The sequence below is a fragment of the Lepidochelys kempii genome, chromosome 6 (genome assembly GCF_965140265.1).
Source record: "Lepidochelys kempii isolate rLepKem1 chromosome 6, rLepKem1.hap2, whole genome shotgun sequence".
NCBI classification, from domain to species: Eukaryota; Metazoa; Chordata; order Testudines; family Cheloniidae; genus Lepidochelys; species Lepidochelys kempii.
The window spans coordinates 26,539,354-26,560,877 of NC_133261.1; the positions used below are offsets into that span (position 1 = coordinate 26,539,354).

The following is a 21,524-nucleotide window of genomic DNA, read 5'->3' on the forward strand; positions in this document are numbered from 1 at the left end:
TGGGCTGCCCTCCTCGCACCGCCCCCGCCCCAGCTCACCTCTGCTCCACCTCCCTGGGCCTGAGCGGGAAGCTGCAGCCTGCTTCTCAGCCTGCCTCAGCTTCCCATGCGAACAGCTGATTCGCGGGAAGCCTGGGGGCGTGGAAAAGCAGAGCGTGATGGAGTGTTCAGGGGAGGAGGAGGAGCGGAGGTGAGCTGGGGCCGGGGGTGGGGTGGGGAGCTGCCGGTGGGTGCTCTGCACCCACCAAATTTTCCCCTTGGGTGCTCCAGGGCTGGAGCACCCGTGGAGTTGGCGCCTAAGGCACCACTTTTGGCCGGTTAAATTTAGAAGCCCTTTTAGAACCGGCTGTCCCTCGTGGAACAACCGGTTCTAAAAGGGATTCTAAATTTAACAACCGGTTCTAGCGAATCAGTGTGAACAGGCTCCAGCTCACCACTGGAGCTAGCAGAAGACATTCAGTCTTCATTTAAAGATGTCAGGTGATGGAGAATAAACCACATTCCTTGGTAAGTTGTTCCAATGGCTAATCACCCTCACTATTAAAAACACGCCCCGATTTCCAGTTTGAATTTCTCTAGCTTGAGCTTTCAGCCAGTGGACCGTAGGTGGACAGATCTTCCAGCAGGGCTTACCTGTGCCGATGGATCCCACCCAAACCCATTTCCATGTGCAACAGACACAATTTGAGCCTGCTCTCCCAAGAGCAACTGTTCAGGATAGGATCCCATGGCAACCCCCACACGATGGTCTCACCATCAAAGAACAAAGCCAACACCGGCTGTTAAAACATCTTTGTGGGCATTTATTACAACACATTGTTCCAAAGTACAAAAGAAAGGAAAAGAAAGAGGGTAAAAAAGCACTGCTGTTTACAGCCTCCAGTAATAAATAAATAAAGACAGGGCAGGGCAGAGCTGGTCTCTCGGTCCTGCCAGGCACCATCTGACTTCAGCATTGGTGTAACAGGCAGGAGATGCGTTTGGTTTCAGTGACTAACTGAGAAGGGAATGGAACACAGTGGGCTGGTTGCAAGATACTGTCTCCCCACCTAGCACTTACAATGCATTCCAGGTGCCCCTGTCCGTTCTGGACTCAATCTGTCTGCTGAGGGGCACTGTGTGTTTGCTAATGAAAGGCCTGGTGCTCTCCCGTACGGAATTGCACATTAATGGAGGCTAAGAGTGCTCAGCCCCTCACATGATCAGGCCCCAAATGCACAGCATTGTCTGCGGGGCAGGATCCTCCACCTGCCCAGCCACATTTAACCCCCTAGCCATCTCTGCCTGGAAATGCACTTGAGAGAGGAAAAATGGAGCCCAAACTGGATTTCTAGAAGAGCTGGAATGGATTATACATATGGCTTCTGAGAAGAGGATAAAGCCTGAACTGGATTTCTCTGCTCCTCTAGAATGGATTTTGAGTAACAAAATAAATTCAACACAGCACAAGGAAAAGACGATTCCTATCTAGAATAAATCACTCATGTTTGAGACGATAGGCCATTGCATGGCTGCTCTTGGAAGGGCAATATTAATCCCCTTGATTTAAAATGACTTCTAACTGGGCTGGCTAGTTAAAGAGATAATATTTGATACTGCGGTACAGAGAGGATTCCCTTCCTATTGCACTGATACTTTCTCCCAGCCCTCCTCCCCACCCAGTTGATTGGGTACTTGTAGGCTTCAGGACGAGTCCAGACTATGGGTACAGGAAGCAAGTGCTAGGTACTGGCCACCAAGGTTACTCAGAAATCTTAACCCTGCTTCCTGTGAATTCTTAATGCTGGAAAACCATAGTTATTTCTGCCAGCAATACATGCACTTATGGGGCTGTTCCCCCTCTCTTCTTGCATCCCTATCATTATTAGAGACCAGTCTGATCAGATCTCTCTTTGCCCATGGGCTGGTCTTCCACCAAGCCCCTTCTGGGCAGTCTGGAGCTCTGCTGCCCTAAAACTGAAAATCCTCATTCCCTAGAAGGTGTTGCTCCTTGGACAAAGGAAGATCATCGGGTGGCTGGGAAACTGAACCCAAGAAAGCCCAGGATTGCTCCCTAAAGTAAGGTACGATGGCTTTGGGCAGTGGGGAGAATGCTGCCAAAATAGCTGGTGGTGCCAGGCCATTAAACCATTCCTGGTAAAGATGAACTTCCTGGATTCAGCCACCAGACTGGGGGATCCTAAGGGCATGTGTGCATTGACTGTTTCCTGGAAACCAGGTCAATTTTCCTTTAGTTTTAAGCTTGTGCCTTTAAATTCTCCATTCCTGCTCCCTACAAACTTGAGTAGACTCCAAGGCATGCGTGTGTGGGTGTTGGGGAGAGACAGGCATTGCCCTGGGCTTTGTTGGTTTCAGAACCTTTGGAGTTTTCACCCTTACAAATCCACTCACGTGGGCCTACCAGTGTGTGTGCCTTCTCCAGGGCAGCTAATGAGCTAGGCCTGGCACAGTATAGCGCAGCCAGCCCCAGACTGGTGGGGCAGGTACAGGGTTGAGGCAGGTGGGGAATGGAGGGGTAGTTGGGGGGTGGGGGTGGGGTCTGCACTTATTCACAACAGAGATCCAAAGAGCAACATACAAAGATTAAGAAGAAAAAATTACACAATAGTAATAATAATAATAATTAATAAATACTTAAATCTATAATTCATAGATTGCAATTACAACACTGATAGTTTATTATTGGTAGTTTAAGAGGGAAGGCAAAGGGGGTTTCTTTTGGGTGTAGGCTTCCTAAAACAGAGACATGACAGGGATGCATGGCCAGAAAAAGAAACAAACACAGAGACAAGAGGTTGGGAACACAGCACAAGCTAGGAAAATACCTTTGGGCTTCAGTGTTGCCAACTCCTTTCCTCCCAGGCTCCCTCCCTTGCCAGTCCCCTGAAGCTACAAAAGACATGGGGATGCTGCAGGGGGTCAAGGAGTTGGCCAGTTATGCCTGACTGAGTGTGGCTCAGCCTTGCACTCCTTTAGAAGCTGGGAGATAAGAGGCACTCTAGAGGAGGGTCATCTGGGTAGCTTTACAGTCTGCCCTTAAGAAGGCTGAAAATCTATCAATTCGCACCTGCACTCCAAGCAATGCAGCTAATGCAGAAAATGATTGGATGATCTAAGCAGCAGGGCACAAATCAGATGCTTTATAAATTCATTCGATAGTCCAATGAGGGGCCTCATTTACTCTCCTTAGGGCCAATTCTACTTCAACTTAAATCAATGGGACAGAGTCTGATCTCACTTACACTGCTGTAAATCAGAAGTAACTCCACTAAAGGCAAGGGTGATACATCACTGCAAACCAGGCCCAAGTGAGATCAAAATCAGGCCAATGACTCTGTGGACCAGAGGTTCTGGCTGACAGAGTTCATTAAACAAATGCGGTAAGGAACGGGGACCAATTAGGCAACAGATAGAATCCTCCAAGGTAACTAACCTGTTCCTTGATACAAGAGACAGAAAAGATCTATTAAGCCATGTAGGGCTTCATCCAAAGCCCAATGAAGACAATGGGAAGACTCTTATTGAGTCCAATGGCTTTGGATCAGTCCTACCGCTCGAGGCTAGTGGAGGAATCTTCCCTTAGAGGAAATTTTTCTAGTGTTTTTCTAGTGTTTAAAATGATGCAAGTGCGGGGGCTGCCAATCCCTCTCACAAGAACCATCAGAAAGGGCAGGGCAAATGCTCGCGTATTCACAACACTGATAAGATGGGTTATAAACGCTCCATGGCTCTTAAAACCTTTGGCTTAAGTGCAGAATGGACAGCGGAGTAGGTGGTCACCGCAGTGCGTGCAGACGCAGCGCTGCCAAAAGGCACTGCTGACAGTCTAGCGTTCTTTGGGGGAGACTAGATAAAAAAACAAGAGACCCCCATTTTTGCATGCACCACAACAGCCATGTCTCTAAAACGCCACAAGATGGCAGCTGTTCAGAGCCCTGCTGCTATTTCTGAGCAGGCAGCTGCTCATGTTGTTCTTCTTCACTGACCCTGTCTGCTTGTTGTTCGTAGTTATAAAGGTTGAGATTGCAGTGTCAGGCGGAGGATGGCCTGGATGTGTCCTAGAGCACAGTCTGCCGTGACTTCATGCAGGACTAAGGGGTTGAGCTCCACCATATCTCATGTCACGTCTGTCATTAGGATGTGTCTACACTAGATTTTTAACCCCCAAATTTCCCACAATTGCAGCTCTAACAGTGGTATTAGTGCTGGGGGGTAATAGCGTGGAGCTCATAATTCTGTGTACCACTGTGTCATCCGAGCCCACCCAAGTCTTGAGGTCACAGTGGTAAAAATGCCAGTGCTTGTCTACTCTAGAACTCTACTGTAGCTATTCATGGGTAGGGCTGGACCAATGCTAGCAGTGGTGGTAAGACCCACTGCAACAGGCAAAGGGAACTCTTAATTCTCTCTAATGCTGTCGGATTAAAAGACGGGAGACAGCAACTCTGGGCTGAGCTGGTGCTGGCAGCTATGGAATGCCAGTTGTGGTGGAAAGGAAATACGCCTTTTGGTTCCCTCCCGGGATCTCTGCTAGCCTCTGTATTGTGTCTTTGGGGTGCTGTTGCAACTGCTGCGGTTCATACTTCTCCCAAGCTTCAACCAATAATGTGTGAATAGGAGTGAGGGGTTGCCTGGAGGCACCCTCGTTAGCTCCTCCCTCTGCACTGCAGTACAGCTGGGTCACATGTCATGGAGGGGAAACTATCATGAACTTCACCGCTGAAGAGGTCTCTGTACTAACTCCAGTTCTGGTGCAGCAACCTTGGGAAGATCAAGGGCAGACCCTACATAAACAGATGCCTGTGCGACTTGCAGAACAAGTGTGAGTCATTTACTGCCACTAAGCAGCTGGATGGCTCTTCCCCCATCATAAGGCAAGTATCCTTTAGGAATGCTGATCGATACTGTTGAAATCATCTGAGAAGCTGTGTTTCTCAATGGAGACACTTTGGTACATGACAGCCCTGCTTTCAGGTCAGGTTGATGGCAACAAGGATACACATGGGGATTCTCCATTTGTGGTGCATGATCCTGTACTAGGCTCATGGAACATAGGTAAGATGTGAACATGGAAACACTGTCCTGCTGGCATATTTCACAGTGTAACCACTGATCAGCCAATTGACCTGGCTTGGCTGAGAATCTCTGAATTTATCTGCTGAAATTTAAAAAGGGGGAAAAAAATTTAGACAAACATTTGTTCTCTTTTTTGTGACCAGCTTCTAGGGTTGGTTGGAATTTTTCAAATTTCACTGAAAATGCAGCAGAGAGAGAGAGAGAGAGAGGAGTGGCAGCCCAAAAAGGGTTAAAACACGAGACAGGTCATATTGCAGCCAATGGTTACTGGGGGTCCCAATGGTTAAAAGCTGAGTGGGAAAAGCTCAAGAAGCCCCTTGGAAGCTTTTCTTTGTTGTAAACCCCCCGATCTAGCTGGGATGCTATGTAATACACCAGTTCCCTTAGAATCACCGCCTCGCCATGGTCTCCACACACCTTATCTCTACACTGGATGGGGGTGCAAGAAAGAAAGGGGAAGGGTTCCTCCTACCTCCTAAAACATAGTAGTCGGCAACACTGATGCTGATTTGAGGTGCTCACTGTAAATATGGATGCTGTGTTTTTTAGGAGAGAGAGTTGAAATAAGTATCTACCCCCCTTTCAAAACAGCTGTAGGAAAAAGAGGAATGGGGTAGGCAGAGGGATCCAACCATCAAAACTTGTATTTTATTAGTACTTCAACATGGAAAATCAAATGCATTTAATCACCCAACTTTCCCCTGCCCCACTACCAACTCCAGAACATTTTGGGGTACCAGAAGGGATTATTTGAGGTTTCCATGCTTCTCACTTAACCCCTTTAAAAAAAAAATCAAGAGGCTTAATGCCAGTTATAAGCCTCCTTGGAGATTCCCCTCCCCCTTCCGCCTAGGACACGCGCACATCAGCAGAGACAGACAATGGTCAGAAGGAAAGTGACAATCTGATGCCACCAAAACATTAGAATTATTATTGCAGCTCCTCACGGCTTCGGTCTGTGGTTAAGTTTTAAACCTGAGATCATTATTTTTGTCTTGTGTAGTTTGATTTGAAAATAAACACAAACAAACACAAAAGAAAAAGAAGGGAAGGTGAAAAAAACCAAAGAGCTGGTTGGGGGGCGGGGGGGGGGATCTAAAATTGCACACAACACACACATGAACAAAAACCCCTGAGGTATTGGCTTGGAAACCAGCATGATACTAAAAGGAGGAAAGCAAAGTCAGCTACAGAGAACGAAATGTGCTTTGCAGCAGAGATAGATCTGTGCCCATAACACCAAGCAGCAGCTCAGCAGCAAGGTCTAAGCATGTGTGGGAGAAACACCGTTTTTGGGGTGAGGGCTTTGCTCCCCTTTGAAACAGGGACTTTCATAAAGGGGAGAAGCAGCCAAATGTGTCTGAGAATCAGAACAGAAGCCACTCGTGCCCCTTTGTCATTTTTCTCTTGACTGCGCTTGCTAAGTGATGGAAGCTTTCTGCACTGTGTGCTCATTGGCCTGCTTGAGGGCTCCCTCTAGTACCCTTGGCTTCAGTAACAGCAGGACCTGGCCCTTCCTCAACACCTGTGTTAGCTTAAAGGTCCCACCTGGGCCCTACGCCACCTCTAAAAAAATAAATCAAGGGAAGAATCCCACGCAGGAGGCCTTCCCTAGGAAATCCTCACCCTTTACCCACCCGAACTCCCAGAGGGAGACGGGTTTTTGGCAGGGATTCCCTTGGAGGCTAGCATCCTACCTTCTGCTGGGTAAGAACAAACCATCATTCGCTTCAGTCACTCTGAAAAGGTCAATTAACAGAAACTCTCCGAAGCAAAATCCCAGGAAAAGAAAAACAGTGAAACCAATCTTCTTAGCAACACACCTGAGTGTGGGAGGATGCTGCTGCAGAGGGAGGGAAGGAGTGGGGGTTGGAGATAGGAGACTGGGGTGGGGTAAGGAGGGAGGGGCATGTCCTCACACTAACATCCCAAATCTTGGGTTTGGTTCTTAGCCTTCCAATGCATTTCCTGGTGTTTCCTCTCATTCTTTTCCTTCCTGATTGGCTTCTCCTGTGTCTTTGGACTGTTTTCCCTCTGCCCCATGTCACTTGCACACCCACAGGAGCCCCATTATCATGCTCTCTTACACACACACACACACACACACACAGAACTGGTGCTGGAGTACTGAGCAATATTGTATGCTAAGCACTCAGAGGTAACTGTCTAACTGTCTCGCAGTGGGAAACCTGTCGCTGTCCTCAGGATCCCCTGGGGTTCATTCTGGTACTATAATAAATAACTCTATTTGTTCCTAAGGATGAGGTTTGTATTTTCCTCCAGGGTGCAGCCCCTCTGGACAGCCATGTGGAGTAACACTGGGAGAGTGAAAGCAGGGCCTTGAGGGCTTTTCATCACAATCTCACCCATGCACAAGAGTGAGAAGTGTTCCCTATTTCTCCTGGACCCCACCTCCTCCCCAGAAGCCCCCTGAGCTAGTGGGCAAGGCAGTTCCTGATGGGAGTTCACCCCGCACAGAACCCTTCGAGCATTATTTAGGGAGTAATTTTTTCTCCAAAAGGACCCAGTAACCTCCAAATTCTCCAATACAACCCAGTATGGGTTGCTGACCCTTTAATTAAAAGCCTCCTCTCCTCCCTCATTCCCCACATCCCAGAACCCATCCTCCGTTTTTTTCATCGTCTCACCCTTCCCCTCCTGGTTTTCCCATAGACCAATGCCAGCCCTTCTGTCCCACAACTGGGAGAGGAAAAGATGCTATGGCTTTGATGGAGACAAGAGAGAATCAAATAGGAACCAAGAGGTAAAGCAGCAGCTTTCAGGAGAGAATTTCCTGCTCAGTTTGTGTTGAAAGAAGATGTTTGTTTTGTTTTGTTTTTTCATTTTTAAAAAGTGCATGAAAGATTTTCCCTGCCCCGGTTTTGCTTTGTGCGCAGGGAAGGGGGAGTCTGTGTCGCCGATGTGCGCTACAGAAGGAGTCACAGGCTGCGGATATTGCTTAGAAACTCGTGTTTCAGATTTAAATACCGTAGACAGTAAAAACAGAGCTGAAAGTACCGCCCCTCAATGTCTGCAAATCATTGCCAGAATGAACAGCTTCAATAAATTAAAACAAAACCATTGAAATATTATTTACGTCTCAATAAAAATTGCAGTAAAACCATTTACCTTTTTCTTTGTGTGGTTTTTTTATATTATATATAATATATATTTATATATGTATAGGGCTGCGGTAGTGCAGCATTATTAAGATACTTAGCCAGAAAAAACACAGGCAGAACATGCTTAGTGCACCAGGATGAGAAAAAGGCTTAGGGGAGGAGCTAATGCAAATGTCCCCGCCCCACCCTTGAGAGGGAGCCACCTACCTTCCGTCCCTGACCCCGATACAAGGGACAGAGAGCTGGGGTGAGCAAAGCCTCTGCCATTTCCCATTGGTCAGGACAATGCTCTCTTCTAAATGAAGGCACCCTTACTTTTTGATTGCACATCTGCGGAGAAAATATAACCTCCCCCCCCCGCAGAATTTTAAGCTGAGAATGATGCTCAGATGTCTGCCCCACTTCAGTCAAAGATCAGCTCTTCCATCACCCCAGTGAGTCGCTTTCTGCCCAAGGGGTGAAAAGGTTAATCGGCTCCTTCCTCCCAAAAGGGAATGCAGCCAGGGTGGAGGGTGAGGAGGGGAAAAGGAGACCAAAGGGGAGGGGCACTAAGCATGCACTGTCATGTTTCCTGACTTTGGATTCATTCATCTTTGTTTTGTTTTGGCGTGTGTGCACCTGGGAATACACACACAGGTATAAATACTGTCCCCACCCCACCCGCACCTTGCCTCTTCCCAGTTAAATATCCACCCCTCACTCTCCAGTGCCCCAGGACGAATGTCAGGACACCTCAATGATCTCCATGCTGCCCGAAAAGCTAGACTGTTTGCCTATTTTGCCCAGGTCTTCCCGGGACCTGCCCTCTGACATGGTCTCCTCGAACTCCATCTGGCAGCTCCTCCTCTTGAACTGCTTCTCCGTGGCGGCATCCTCGTGCCAGCTGTGCCGCCCGTCCCTCTGCTCCGCCCTCTGCTTGTCCCTCAACCTGATCTCGCAGCTGCCCTGCAGGGTGCTGCAGCTGAACGAGGAGTACGAGGCAGCGCTGGCAAACAAGGCCCCGCTCCCTCCGCCGCCCACCGCTGAGTCTGTGCCAAAGTACCAGGGATTCTCCGATGACGGGGTGCTGGGTGATTCCAAATGCACGCCCCAGGCGCCGACCCCCCCTCCGCCGGCAGAGTTTGGTGTCGCAGCTGGCTGTGTGGGCTGCTGTCCCACGCCAGGGAGGCTCAGCCGCAGCGTCTGCTTGAGATTGTCCTCCACGCTGGTGCTTTTGTGCACGGCACACACCCCGCTGAAATTGAGGCTCATCCCGTGGGCAGGGGAGCCCGCCTGATGCCTGTGTTTCCGCCTCTGCCTCACCTTGGCTTCCAGTAGGAAGTCCGGCCCGCTGGGCCAGTCGGGACTGTCCGGCACGGGCGAGAACTGGCACAAGCCATTAGGTCCAGAAGGGCTGTCCAGCTTGCAGAGCTTGGGGGCTTCCCCGGTGTCAGCGGGGCCTGGGGTGTCCTGCCTCAGGCTGGGGGAGTAGGCTGATTTGATGTCCAGGGAGAAGGAGCGCTTTAGCCGGTTGGTGTCTTGGATGCGCTCCGAGGACAAGTGCAGGCCGTTGAGTCCTTGCTGTAGTGCTGTGGGTGAGACAATTTTGGGAGCTCCTGCTGGCCTCTCGGGCTCACTGCGGGAGGGTGCCAAGCTTGTGCTTTTCGATATGTCCTCGGACTTTTCTGAGGTAGAAAGCTTCAGGTGCCTGTTGCTCTCAGGCACTTCAGCTGGGTCTGGCTGGGCATCCCCCTCACTCCTATCACCTTGGGCCTTCAAGGCCTTGAGGAGCTTCAGGCTCCTCTCGTACTCCAGGAGCTGGCCCAGGAAGTTGAAGTTGGGCGATATGGATGGGCGCCGGTCTTTGACAAATCTGCAAGGGTAGACAAACAGATGGGGTCATGACTTGGTCTTTGGCCCACCACCTAGGCTACCTTAGCTCTGCCGGCCTCCTCAGCGGGAGAAGCTAGTGCATTCTACCAAAAGCTCAGAAAGAAACAGGTGACGGGCGATCCACAGTGCCTCAGGGCAATCTGCAGAGAAAGCTAGGACTGCTTAGGCTCTAGGAAATTTATCGCCTCATTCTACTTTCCCATGGGCGCCCCCCCATGGCATGCTGTCCATTGTGATATTTCAAAACTGCTCCTGAAGGACAGCCCTCTGCCTCCCATGAATGTAGGGCAGCACCAACCAGCTACTAGGCCAGCCTACACCAGATTTCAACCTAGTCAAGGGTTTTGGTTCTTGAAGCTGAGCCCTTCATTTCCTTTGACTGGGGCAACAATGAGGGGCGTGCACGGGCACTGCTCTGTGGTAGGGCACACAGCATATACCCCACCCAGGGCCCAGTGTCAGCCTAGCAACGTGTAACTCAATAGAACTCAGGAGAGTCATTCAAAACAATGCTTTGAAACCCTTTCCGACAGCTTCTCTCCGCCTGCGCCCGCCTGCTTCCCTTTACTAGAGCAGGGGTACATTCACGTACTTCCTCATTCCCCTCATCCAGTTGCACCTACCTGTAGGCGTCGTCTGAAGACATGCCCATGGTCTTCATGATGTAGGCGATGGCAATGGTGGCTGAGCGGGAGATCCCTGCCAAGCAGTGCACCATCACTTGGCCGCTGGATACCTTGGCCTTGTCTGCAGCACGGTACAGAAAGAACAGCTTTCAGAGGGGTGCCCCTAGAGTTTGGACAGAGTCATTTCATCCTCTGTCCCTGTGGAACATCTTTGTGATGCCGTATGTCTAGTGGCCAGCACAGAGGATTGGGAGGCAGGACTCCTGGGTTCACCCCCTGTCTTTGTCAGTGACTCGTTACTTGACCCTGGGCTAGTCTCTGCACCTCTCTGTGTCCCCATTACCCCATGCATAACATGGACATAAGGACACTAGCCCTTGTTTCTCACTGAGACCCTCAAATAAAAGGCTGTCTTACAGGAGTGGAAAGTATGATCGTTTGCACAGAGAGGGTCACACTTTCAAATGACTTTGGTGCTGGTCGAGGTGCCAGGTTTTCTCAGGGAGGACAGGCTTCTTCTAGTGGCCGAGTGTGCATGTTTCACTGTGGGTGAAGGGACAAGGTCTCTCTGGACTAAGAGAGGAGCTGGGGGAAGAAAAGCCTGGGTTTTGTTGGCTGGGATAGGCAAGGAGTGAGGAGTCCAGCTCTCAATGTCTGGGGCCACCACAACAAAAATCAAGACTGGAGCGGGAAGAAGTAAAGAAAGGCCCAGAGAGCCAGGGAGATGCCTCACCGATGAACTCAATGGACTTGTCCAGCCAGGGAAGCAGCTTCTCACAGTAGTTGTCATTGACAGGAATGCGCATGAAGTGACTGTCACAGATGAAGTCTGGCTTGGGGCAGGAGTTGCTGGCATTGAGGACGTAGCTTATTCCATTCTGAGTCATCAGGTCCTGGTGACAGAGAAGACACAAGTGATGTGGGCTCAGTCAGTACAAAGTGGGACCTTCCCATCTACACTCTCATAGGCCTCATGCACTCCAGTGTTGTTGCCGTGCAGTTCCCCCACCGTTGCTCCAGTGTGATTCGAAGTAGCAACCTGGGGAGCACCAGCACAGATGAGCCAATGAAGCATAAGCCAGTGTCATACGGACCTGCTCTGAGCATGGTTAAGCTGCCTGCAGTCTCTCTGCACTAGTTCTTCCACCATTGCTCCCGCACTGTGCTGCGGCATGAGGGTCTCACATTTGGGGTCCTGATCAGGTGTTGGGGGTGCTGACCACCTTGCCCTTCCCATACTGGTAAAGAGAAATGGGTCCTGGCTAGATGGCAGGGAGGGGAAAAGACTGAGAACCCCAGAGCTAGAACAATGGTGGGAAATTTTAAGGAGGAAAAACAGAATAGTCTTAGGGTTACATCTACTGTGGAAAAAAGCTTAGAGGGGCCAGGTTCAGGGGAAGAGAGCATCTTACTAGCAGAGCTAGTATTCAATGAATGTAGCCCTCTTTTCTGTTCTCAAATCACCTGGCAACAAGTCAAAATTTCCCACAGATTTGTTCACTGTTTGAAACTCTCCACTGCGTGATTTACCGGAACCAGTTTCAGTCGATAAGAGACTTGTAAACTGTTTACTGCTGGTATCATTTCCAGCATAGGAGATTGGCAATTCACAACATTAGCTGTTTTGTTTGGGACATATTTAGGTCATGCGATTTCCTTTTGGGATGAATGTAATCATGGCTCTGGAGTGAACTCTTTGGACGAACCAATTGAGAAGTAGCTTTCCATGAGTGTTCTGCCATAGTCATTACTAGTCACCATTTCTTCCCAGCGTTTCTGTCAGTAACCTGACTCGCCTGCATGTTTACAGAAAGTGAATGAAAAAGTCAGAGGCTAGTTCAAAATGTCTAGTGAGTGTTCATGGATCATTTCTTGCCATGTTCTGCTCATTGGGCACACGTACGTGACCTCTCATCCTTCCCAGAGACAAGGCTAGATTCACCAGTATGCATTGCCAGAGCAGCATAAAACAGCCAGAGTGTAGTGGTGAATATGACCTGTTGTTCCCCCGAGAGTGGAAATCCAAGCCAGATTATGTCCAAAACCAGGGAGACGATCCGTACCAAAGATCTGATAGTTCTAGTCCTGTGAATGCCTGTTCTGTGCTATTTCAGGGAGAGGCGGAGGAACACAGAAATGAATGGAAGGAAGGAGTTGAGAAAGAAATAAAGGTGCCATAAAACAGACAGTGATTAGGGAAATGGAGAGATAAAAGAAACCTCCCCTGCCACAGGCTGAGCCCTGTAGCATGGCAGCAGTGAGGTGCAGAGCTGCGTAGGGTGACCATACGTCCTATTTTGGCAGGGACAGTCCCTTTTTTAAGCCCTGTCTCGGCCATCCCAACAGTTTTTTTCCAAAAGGAGGCATGTGTCACGACTGCTCTTGCTGACTTGATCAGCTGGCAAGAACAAACAGGACAAATGGCCACTTTTGTCTGGGGTGTGGTGCAGAGGGGGCGAGCAGAGAGGGGGGGAGGCAGCGCTGGGGGGAGGAGGGGAGCAGCATTCCAGCATGTGGGGCCCCCCGCTGGGTTCCAGCAACCGAGCAACAGCCTGGCATGCGGGTGGGGGGTTTCCAGCGACCGGCAACAGCATTGGGGGGGTGGGGGGGGCGGGAGCCTTGGATAAGTCCCGTTTTCCCTTTGGGAAATATGGTCACCCTGGATTTGCGTGCTCACAAGGGACCGTGCTATCCCATCACAGAGGGTTGTTCTCTGCCAGCCCTGCTCTCTAATGCCCTAGGATACGAGGAGGGAGAGTCTCTTGTCCTCAATAACGATCACCAGGGCGCAGAGAGGGAAGCAAACACCTCTCAGAATGAAGGGGTGAGCAAAAGGTCGTGCTGAGATGGGGTGGGGGGCAGGGTTGAAGCCCAGTCAGTCTGACGCCTGATGTAGGGCTCTCAGGGGACATGGCCGAGATTTCCTCCCTGAATTCCATTTAATTCACCCTGTGGTTCCTGTCCTAACTAAGCTTACATAAGAGTCTCTTCCTCAGCAGGCTCCCTAGAAGCCTAACCTCAGCTCCTAGGAGCCAGCCCAGCTCCTGAGCTCACATTCTTGGCATTTTTCTCTTTTATTTCCTTCTACTCCCTGTATCTAAAAATTTCTCTCTCCTCTTTCTGGACCACCCCCTGCTCCTCTCAGATGCTTCTCCCCTGGCCCTCTCCCCAGGCGAGAATGTCTGACTGGCTCCCTCCTGCCCACGGTAGGCGCTCAGCGGAATTTTAACTACAATTTCTGTTTCTTTCTTCTCTCATTTATTTTTTTCTTCTCTTAAAACAAAATTCCTTCCCTGAGGTGACATCACTTCCCAAGCACTCTGGCACCTTTAAAAGGACAGTACCCCTCTTTTCCCTCTGCCCTTCCCTTCCCGAAGCAGATCTTTGTCTATTCCCAGGCCTCTTTAAAGAGCTCTTTGCCTTGGACTGTGGCTGCTGGTCCCCTCCCCACTTCCCCCGCCATGATTAAACATCCCAGCCTAACCCCTCTCCCTCTGGCTGCCAAGCTGGGCATGGAACAGCTGAAGTCAGTGTTGGGAGCCCAGCTGGCAGGGGGGATTAGTGGGGAGAAGCTGGCTCCCTCTGTGTGAATCTCGCAGGGGCTCCTTGGGGCGAGGCACCCTGGCAGCTCTTCTTCTTCCCCCCTTCCCAGCTCCATTGTGCCCGTTCTGCCTCTTTCCCCATTGCTCCTCTCTGCCCTTCCAGCTCCCCTGCCCCTTCCTGGTTTGGATGCCATTGCCACTCACCAAGCCCAAAGAACTTAAAACTTTTCTATGTGCATTTTCTTGGCCATGCTCCCTCACCCTTTGCCACGGCTGAGCATGGCAGTCAGGGGAATCAGGCAGCTCCCCTCAGGTTGCGGAGGGAAGGACAGTCCTTCCTCACACATCCCTTCAGGACTGAATCAAACCACGGCAGGACAACACCCCTTCCAGCCAAGAACTCTGCCAGGCTCCTCCTGCGGATGCTCTCCACAGCCCCCCCCCCCCCAGGCCTTTGTATGTATGGGCCATATCCGTAGCTCCTTATTTGGCGAAATTGGGCAGGACAAGCCACTGAAAGTTACACGAGCATTGTCCTCAAATGGGAAACAGACAGCTAGCTTCCCCCACGTGCCACCCCGACTGGACAGGCCTGTTCTAATTGATTAGGGACAACAGCAGCATGGGGCAGGCATGGGGCACCCCACCAGGAAGGCCATACCTTGTTTAGGACATCTTTCTGGGAGCCCAGGTAGAGATGAGGCAGGATGCGGGTGGGGCCAACATTGGCCACTGGCAAGCATGGCTGGGAGATGCTCATTGGCAAGATGGCAGCTGGTTTCCCTTCGCAGAGTCCTGGGAAGCAAGATGAGAAGGTGGCAAAGCCCCCTGCAGACAGAAGGAGGAGATTTAGACTATGTACAACTCTCCAGGACAGAGAAGGTCTCTCATTGTGTGTCTGTAAAGCACCTGGCAGAACAGGGTCCTGATCATGGTTATTGCTTCTTGGTGCTAGCATAAAACTGGAAGAAAATACCAACAGTCAATTATAACCAAGTCAGCCCCATAAGAGACCTGTATTGAGACCTGTAAGAGACCTGATGTATTATGTGTGTTGCCCCACTATTTCCAAATTGAGTTAGTACCATCTCCCCATGTAGTCACAGTGGGGTAAACTGTTCTTCATATATTTACCTAATACATTGATCACCCCCACTGTTGTTAGGAAGATGGATGGGTGCGTAATAGTCTGCTGGTATTTAACTGATTGTAGGCAACCAAGTAGCTTAGCGATGGGCATCAGTGTCAACTTACAGATAAAGAAAATATACTGAAACTGCAGGGGGCTGTGGGGGAACGCAGAACTAAATGACCTATGTTAGAATTTGGCCAGGACCCCAGGGCTAACCCTCTTCCTCGTATAAATAGTTCCATGGGATTTTTAGTGGCTACAAGTGGTCAGCGCCAGGATTTTAGATCTGATCCAAATGACAGCAACCCCAGCAGAACAATGGTTTGCTAGCACTGTACTGGGCAGTGGCTCAAGGGAAGAGGGTCAGCGAGGGAACATGGCAACTGCTCTCTGCGGTACTTATGTGTTCTTTGGAGGTCTTCAATCTAATCAGTTGGACCCTGCTTGGCTTGTGGGTTTTGACGGGATCATAGCACAAATAGCTGCAGGCCTTTGTACTGGAACAGGATCAGCGTCAGAGTCACGCAGTGTTTTAAGTGGCATTTACCCCCCTTTCCCCAAACACACAGCTCCTGTCTCTTTCCTAAATGAATGGCTCCCTGATTATGCAGCCCTGTGTACAGTGCTAATTAGAAAAATGAGTCCGCACACAGAGGAGGAGGCGGGAGGTGGGCGGCTGGGATGCAGAAAGTATTTGGACCGAGAGGGTGGAATCTGACTTTTTTTTAAAACAGATTCCTGAGCAGTTTTTCACGGTCAGATGTTGCTAAACGTGATAGCAAGTAGTGTCCGATTCACTGCGTCAGCCCCGGCTGCAGCCCTGCGTGTGTCAGTTTTGCTCAGATGGCCCCAACCACCAGATTCAGAGGAACAGCTGTGGGGCAGCAGAAGCAGGTAGAGGATGACAAGCGAAGCTAGAATTCTGAGAACTCTAGTCCGAATACAGAGCAGCTCTTCAGAGGCTGAAAATTCTCGCCAGGCTCACACGGCAGGAAGGGTGAAACAGGGAGGGAATCTTGTTGCACTTTCTGGCCAGGGACCTCCAAGCGCCATATGAACCTATACAAATCCTCACCTCCCCATGCGATTAGGTAACAGCATTAGTTCATTTTGCAGATGGGAACACTGAGGCTCAGAGAGGTGAAGCGACTTGCCCAAGACCAGTGGCAGAGCCAAAAATGGGAACTCAGGCTTCCTGTTGCCACACCTCTGCTAGGCCGTAGCCTAGCCAAATGCAGGATTTACCGAGAGGAGCACACAACACGGTCCCTCCTTGCATTGCTTTAACTTTGTTATATATGCAAGAGACCTGCATTCTTGAGGAAGTTTCCTAACACCCACCGACTCCTTTCTCCACACACAGAGTTAGGCCTAGCAACCCTTAGCGAGAACTACATCTGTCTAGGTTACCAAGCCGAGTGCTGGTGTACAATACGAAGGGTCCCCAGTGGTGTAAGTCCCCACTCTGTGATTTTGATAGTTGGGACTATAGATAAATACAGACTGGGAGTTTCACAGAGGCTGAACAAAGTTCCTGACTCCTGATTTTCATAGAGATCTGGATGTCTAAATCCATTAGGTCCCATTGAAACTCCCAGCCATTGTTTCGATAGGGACTGGTTCTGTTTCTATAGAGATGGGTTCAGTTAAAATAAGAATCCCTGCCCTTGAACCCAGTCCATCTCCATAACTGTACTAAAACTTCTACTGAAGTTCACTTAACGACCTTCCACCAATCCCTCCCCCAGGTCATACTCAGCAGGGTCCTGCCAACTTCCCAACAAACCCCTCCAAGAGTCCCCATTCTTACCTTATTGGATCCCAATGTGGGATTCTGATGAGCCCTGACTAGTGCTGAAACCAAATCTCCAGTGCTCTGGGGTAAAGTGGGGGAGGGGTTGACACAATGGTCTCTGCAATGCTTAACCCTCATGCAGACAATGTTTGATAGCAGCAGCCGCCGCCGCCAGGCCTCACAGACTGAATGCCTGAGTCCTGGGCCCTGTCTCTGCTCAGGTGGGGAAGAGGTCCTCAGTCCTCCAAACAAGGGAGATGCCTCATCTTCCATGCCATGGGACCTCCAAGTTGCTTTGGACGGACACCAACCTCCTTGCCGTTGGTGCTCACTTTGAGTCCTTTGAAGAACAATGCCTTTTCCCAACATAGCCACACAGCAGCCAGCTCAGTTGTACTTGCCCAAAGAAACCACCATATTGGAAGAGAAATTGATCTCCAACCTGCAATATGTCTCCTCTGGCCACTTAAGCTTTCCTGTGTTGCTGGCAGTTATCACAAGGACAGCTCCCAAGACTTTGGAGATGTGGGATATGAAGAGTTAAAGCACCTTCCAACACTTCCTCATCCCTGGTTCCCTCCAACATGACATCACCCCCCTCAATTGGGATATTAAATCAGAGTGAAAGAAAGACGCTTGGCACAGGTGCACACAAGCTCTGGTTACTCCTGCTCCCTCCCTACCCACATCAATCTCACCAGGAAGCATGAATCACGAGGCGGAATGGGGTGTGCACATGACGATTTGAGTGCAAATAGCCCACATCTGGAGGCTGCAGTAGAGGTTCAGTGGACACATGCAGCCCTCTGGGCAGCCAAGCAGAAGGGCTACCTGTTGCTCCCTCCCAGAGACACCTTTCCTTCTATCAGTGCATCGGAGCCAAGGGAAGGAAAACAATCAACCTCCTGTATTTTCATTTGGAGGGTGTATGTGTGGGGAGGTATAGTCTTGCAATGAATGCATGGCCGTACCAGAGCCAAGCTTGGGCCCCTAGTCCTGTGTCCACTCAAAAGGCTTAGGAAGTCTTAGTAGCACAAAAAAGGGTGTTTTTTATCTGGAGCAAGGTGTGCGCCATTTCCCTGGAGTACAGGCTAGGAATGAATGCCTGCCTCCCCGCCCCTCTACTTTGCTCGTGTTCATTATTGGCCCATACAGCTCGAAACTCTCTTTAGGAGCCAGGCGTGTTAGAGGTGACATCATAGCTAAAGCAGGCTGGCACTTGCTGTGACTCTCCTAGCAATGCTCCCCCTCCTCTTGCCCCCGCCAGCACTTGCCTGCCTGCAGATCCTTTGCTGGCTCTGCTGGGGAAAGCACAGGCAAGTGGCACAGGGGGCTGGGAAGTATGCACGGGGAGATTCACTGAAAGGGACAGAGTCACCCTTGCCCCAAGTTTGTACGTCCCAACCACCCCTAGGGAGGAGACATGCTCCCTGTATGGCCCACAACAAAGTAGCTAAGCACATGCTTAACTTTAAGCAACGTGAGTCATCCCTTTGAAGTCAAACTACTCTCGTGCTTCACTTCTGTGCTTTGCTTGACAGGGACCTATCTGAGCAAAGCGTTTACCATTTTCTGCTCTGTCCCTTCATAAACCTCATCCCACAGCATTCTGGTGGCGCTACAGGGCTGTCCTTATTTCCCTTCCCAAACATCACTGCTCACAGCCATAGACCAATCCCAGGGTTTCAAAGGGAACTGCGGAGACAGCCTTGAGCTGAGGACAGCAGGCCTCCAAACTTTCAGGGATACAAAACCGAGCCCTAGAACATGCAGCTACAGCATGCTTTAATTTTTGGAAAGCAAAGCGGCTTCTTAAAATCACCCCAAAGGCAGGAACTGTCCCTGGCAGCATTCCAAGCAATACTTGGGCTTTCCCTTACCTACACAATACTCCATGTTTTAGCATTAATTCAGAACAAGAGGGAGCAGTTCTAGTCTTTTATTTGTAATGCTAACACCTCCCTGGGGCTGGCAGTGGGATTCTCCTGGCACGCATGGAACTAAGAGTGGGGGTGACAATCTGTATTTGGGGTGGAGTGGGTGGAAAGAGATCTCAGGTTTCCTATAGATGCTCCCTCAAGCAGGAGCACTGGCTGAGGCTTTTGGATAAGGAGCTGGTCCCTTGCAATGCACAGAACCTTATCCTTGGCCTGGACTCCAGCATTCCTGAGGGCTTTAGAAAACATTCCCTATTAAATCCAATGTTTTCCTGGCTTCTAGAGTTACCTACATCATGCGAGGGTGGAGCCCAAGCGAACAGAAGGATGTGTGTGGATGTGGGGCCTGAGGCTAGGAGAAGTGCTGATACCTGCTACTCCCACTGAAGCGGAGGAGAGAAAATTACAGGAGGTGAGTGCATCACAGGATCAAGACGCTGTTGGGACTCCCCACTTATCCCCAAGCTTCATGGATCAGTCAGTCTCTCTGAAGAAAGAAAAATCCTTCTAGCTAAGGCTCTCAAAGAACTTTACAGATAGTAAGGAACTTAGCACCCCTGGGACATAAGGAATTGTTATTGTTCCCATTTAGCAGATGGGGAAACAGAGGCACAGAGTGCCTAAGTGACTTGCTCAAGGTCACACAGCAAGTCTGGGAACAGAACCCTGGTCTCCTGCCTCCCAGTCCTGTGCTTTCACTACTAGACCCTGCTGCCTCCCTCCCTTTGTAAAACTACCCAAGCGTCCCTGTAAGAGGCTTTTCTCAATGCTCTAAACAGTTTGCTGCTGGTGGCAGGAGTCGTGCTCGCCCAGGAGTGCAGCATGGAGTTCTTGCCTACTGTACACTGAAAGGAAAGAGGCTATTTCTTACTTCCAGCCCTTCTCCTCTTCCCCTACCCCACATCCCAGACTCTCATCCCCCTCCCCCTGCCACTTCCTCCAGCCTCAGATTTTCACAGAGGATATCAGTGACAATTGCCCATTGAAAACAAATTTCACTGGGAAAACTGTGACAGTTCAAGGGTGAGGGCAGTGGGCCTTGGAGTTCTTTAAAAGCCCAGACATTTGTCAGAGAAAGTAGCTGCCGTTCTCTTTGAGTTATAACATCTTCATATACCACCTGGCCCGCTGGTAGATCGCGGAGAATCAGGAGAGCTTCCCCCCGGGACAACAGGCGGGTGATAAATACAACAGTCAGAGGGTTACAGAGAGAATAAGGAGAACAGTACAATCATCTCACTACATGCCTGGATAATTAAGAGCCAATGTACAAAGCACATCTCAGCAAACACCAAGACAAAAATAGATGCACACTCGAATGGTGCTTAGCTGCTTTGTGCCACCAACACAGGGGAAGAAAATACATTCACAGACATAGCCTAGGAAAGAGAGAAATACAGGTGAGGGTCTCCATAATCACTGCTGAATAATGATCAAACCTGGGATCTCAGGGTTTAAAAGAAGCTGCCTCCATTGCCTGCGCTAGGAGACAAGCTTCACATGTGGCCTAACCACTGTCCTCAGCTGGCACAAACTGGTGTCGCTCTACTGAAGTCAATGGAGTTGATTTACACCAGCTGAATATCTGGCCCATGATTTGGACAGTCATAGAAATAACAGTCGAAGGACTTTTCTCTAGACACCCCCACACATCAACAACGCCCACGGTGTTCTAGACCATGTCGAAGAATTTGGGGATAGTACAAACCTAGTGGGCCATCCAATCCATCTCTCTGCCAGTGCAGGACTGCTCCCGATGGTGTGTTCCATATGAACCTGTGCAAACTGTAACAAGTTCTAGGTGAAGGTAGGAGCAGAGTCCTATTGTTTCGGCTCCTGGGTGGTAAACCCCAGCTTTGTGGATATATACATCCATAAAGGGAAGAGTATTGTAGAGTATTAAGAACAGTAATAGACGCAGGTGCAGCAGAACAAGAGACATCCCCTGCTGTCCTTATTCACACTCAGCCAGGCAGCACAGAGCCACTCCATCGCCGCTCTCACTACGATCACAGGAAAAGCCCGCAGTTGTGAAAGCAGCTGCAAGGGCAGGGGGAAGGGGACTTTGATAAAAGGTATGCACTCAGAATCAAAAGATACCAGTGTTTGCCGTCCCAAGGGAGGATGGGGAGAGAGGGAAATGTGATCCTCATTCTCCTCTAGGGATTAAAGGGCTTGGAAAACCCTTTGAGATATGAAGGCAAGGCAGAGAAATGTGGGGAAGTACTGAAGTGAGATCAAAAGGGACGTGTGGCACATTAAACAGGGCCATCCGCATTCCCCACTGTTAGAACCAGCGGGACATTCCACTCGAGCTTATGGGAGTGTGTTGGGCCTCGTTAGCCGTGATGCTTTGCTGCTCCCAGACAGGTTTCCTTGCAGGCTGGAAACAACACCTGACGCCATGGAGGGCCCAGAGAGTG

The 21,524-nt window shown here is 50.0% G+C and overlaps 1 protein-coding gene across 2 annotated transcripts in view; it reads right to left on the minus strand.

Moving 5' to 3' along the window:
• Positions 1-779: 779 nt before the first annotated feature.
• DUSP8 (dual specificity phosphatase 8) overlaps positions 780-21,524 on the minus strand; it is an 83,152-nt gene continuing 62,407 nt past the window's right edge. For both annotated transcript variants that reach the window (XM_073347225.1, XM_073347226.1), the window contains 4 exons: positions 14,899-15,065; positions 11,429-11,588; positions 10,693-10,816; positions 780-10,049 (listed from right to left, as the gene is read on the minus strand). In XM_073347225.1, coding sequence (XP_073203326.1) covers positions 8,921-10,049; positions 10,693-10,816; positions 11,429-11,588; positions 14,899-15,065 — 1,580 coding nt within the window. In that variant the 3' untranslated portion in view covers positions 780-8,920. The remainder of the gene's footprint in view (positions 10,050-10,692; positions 10,817-11,428; positions 11,589-14,898; positions 15,066-21,524) is intronic.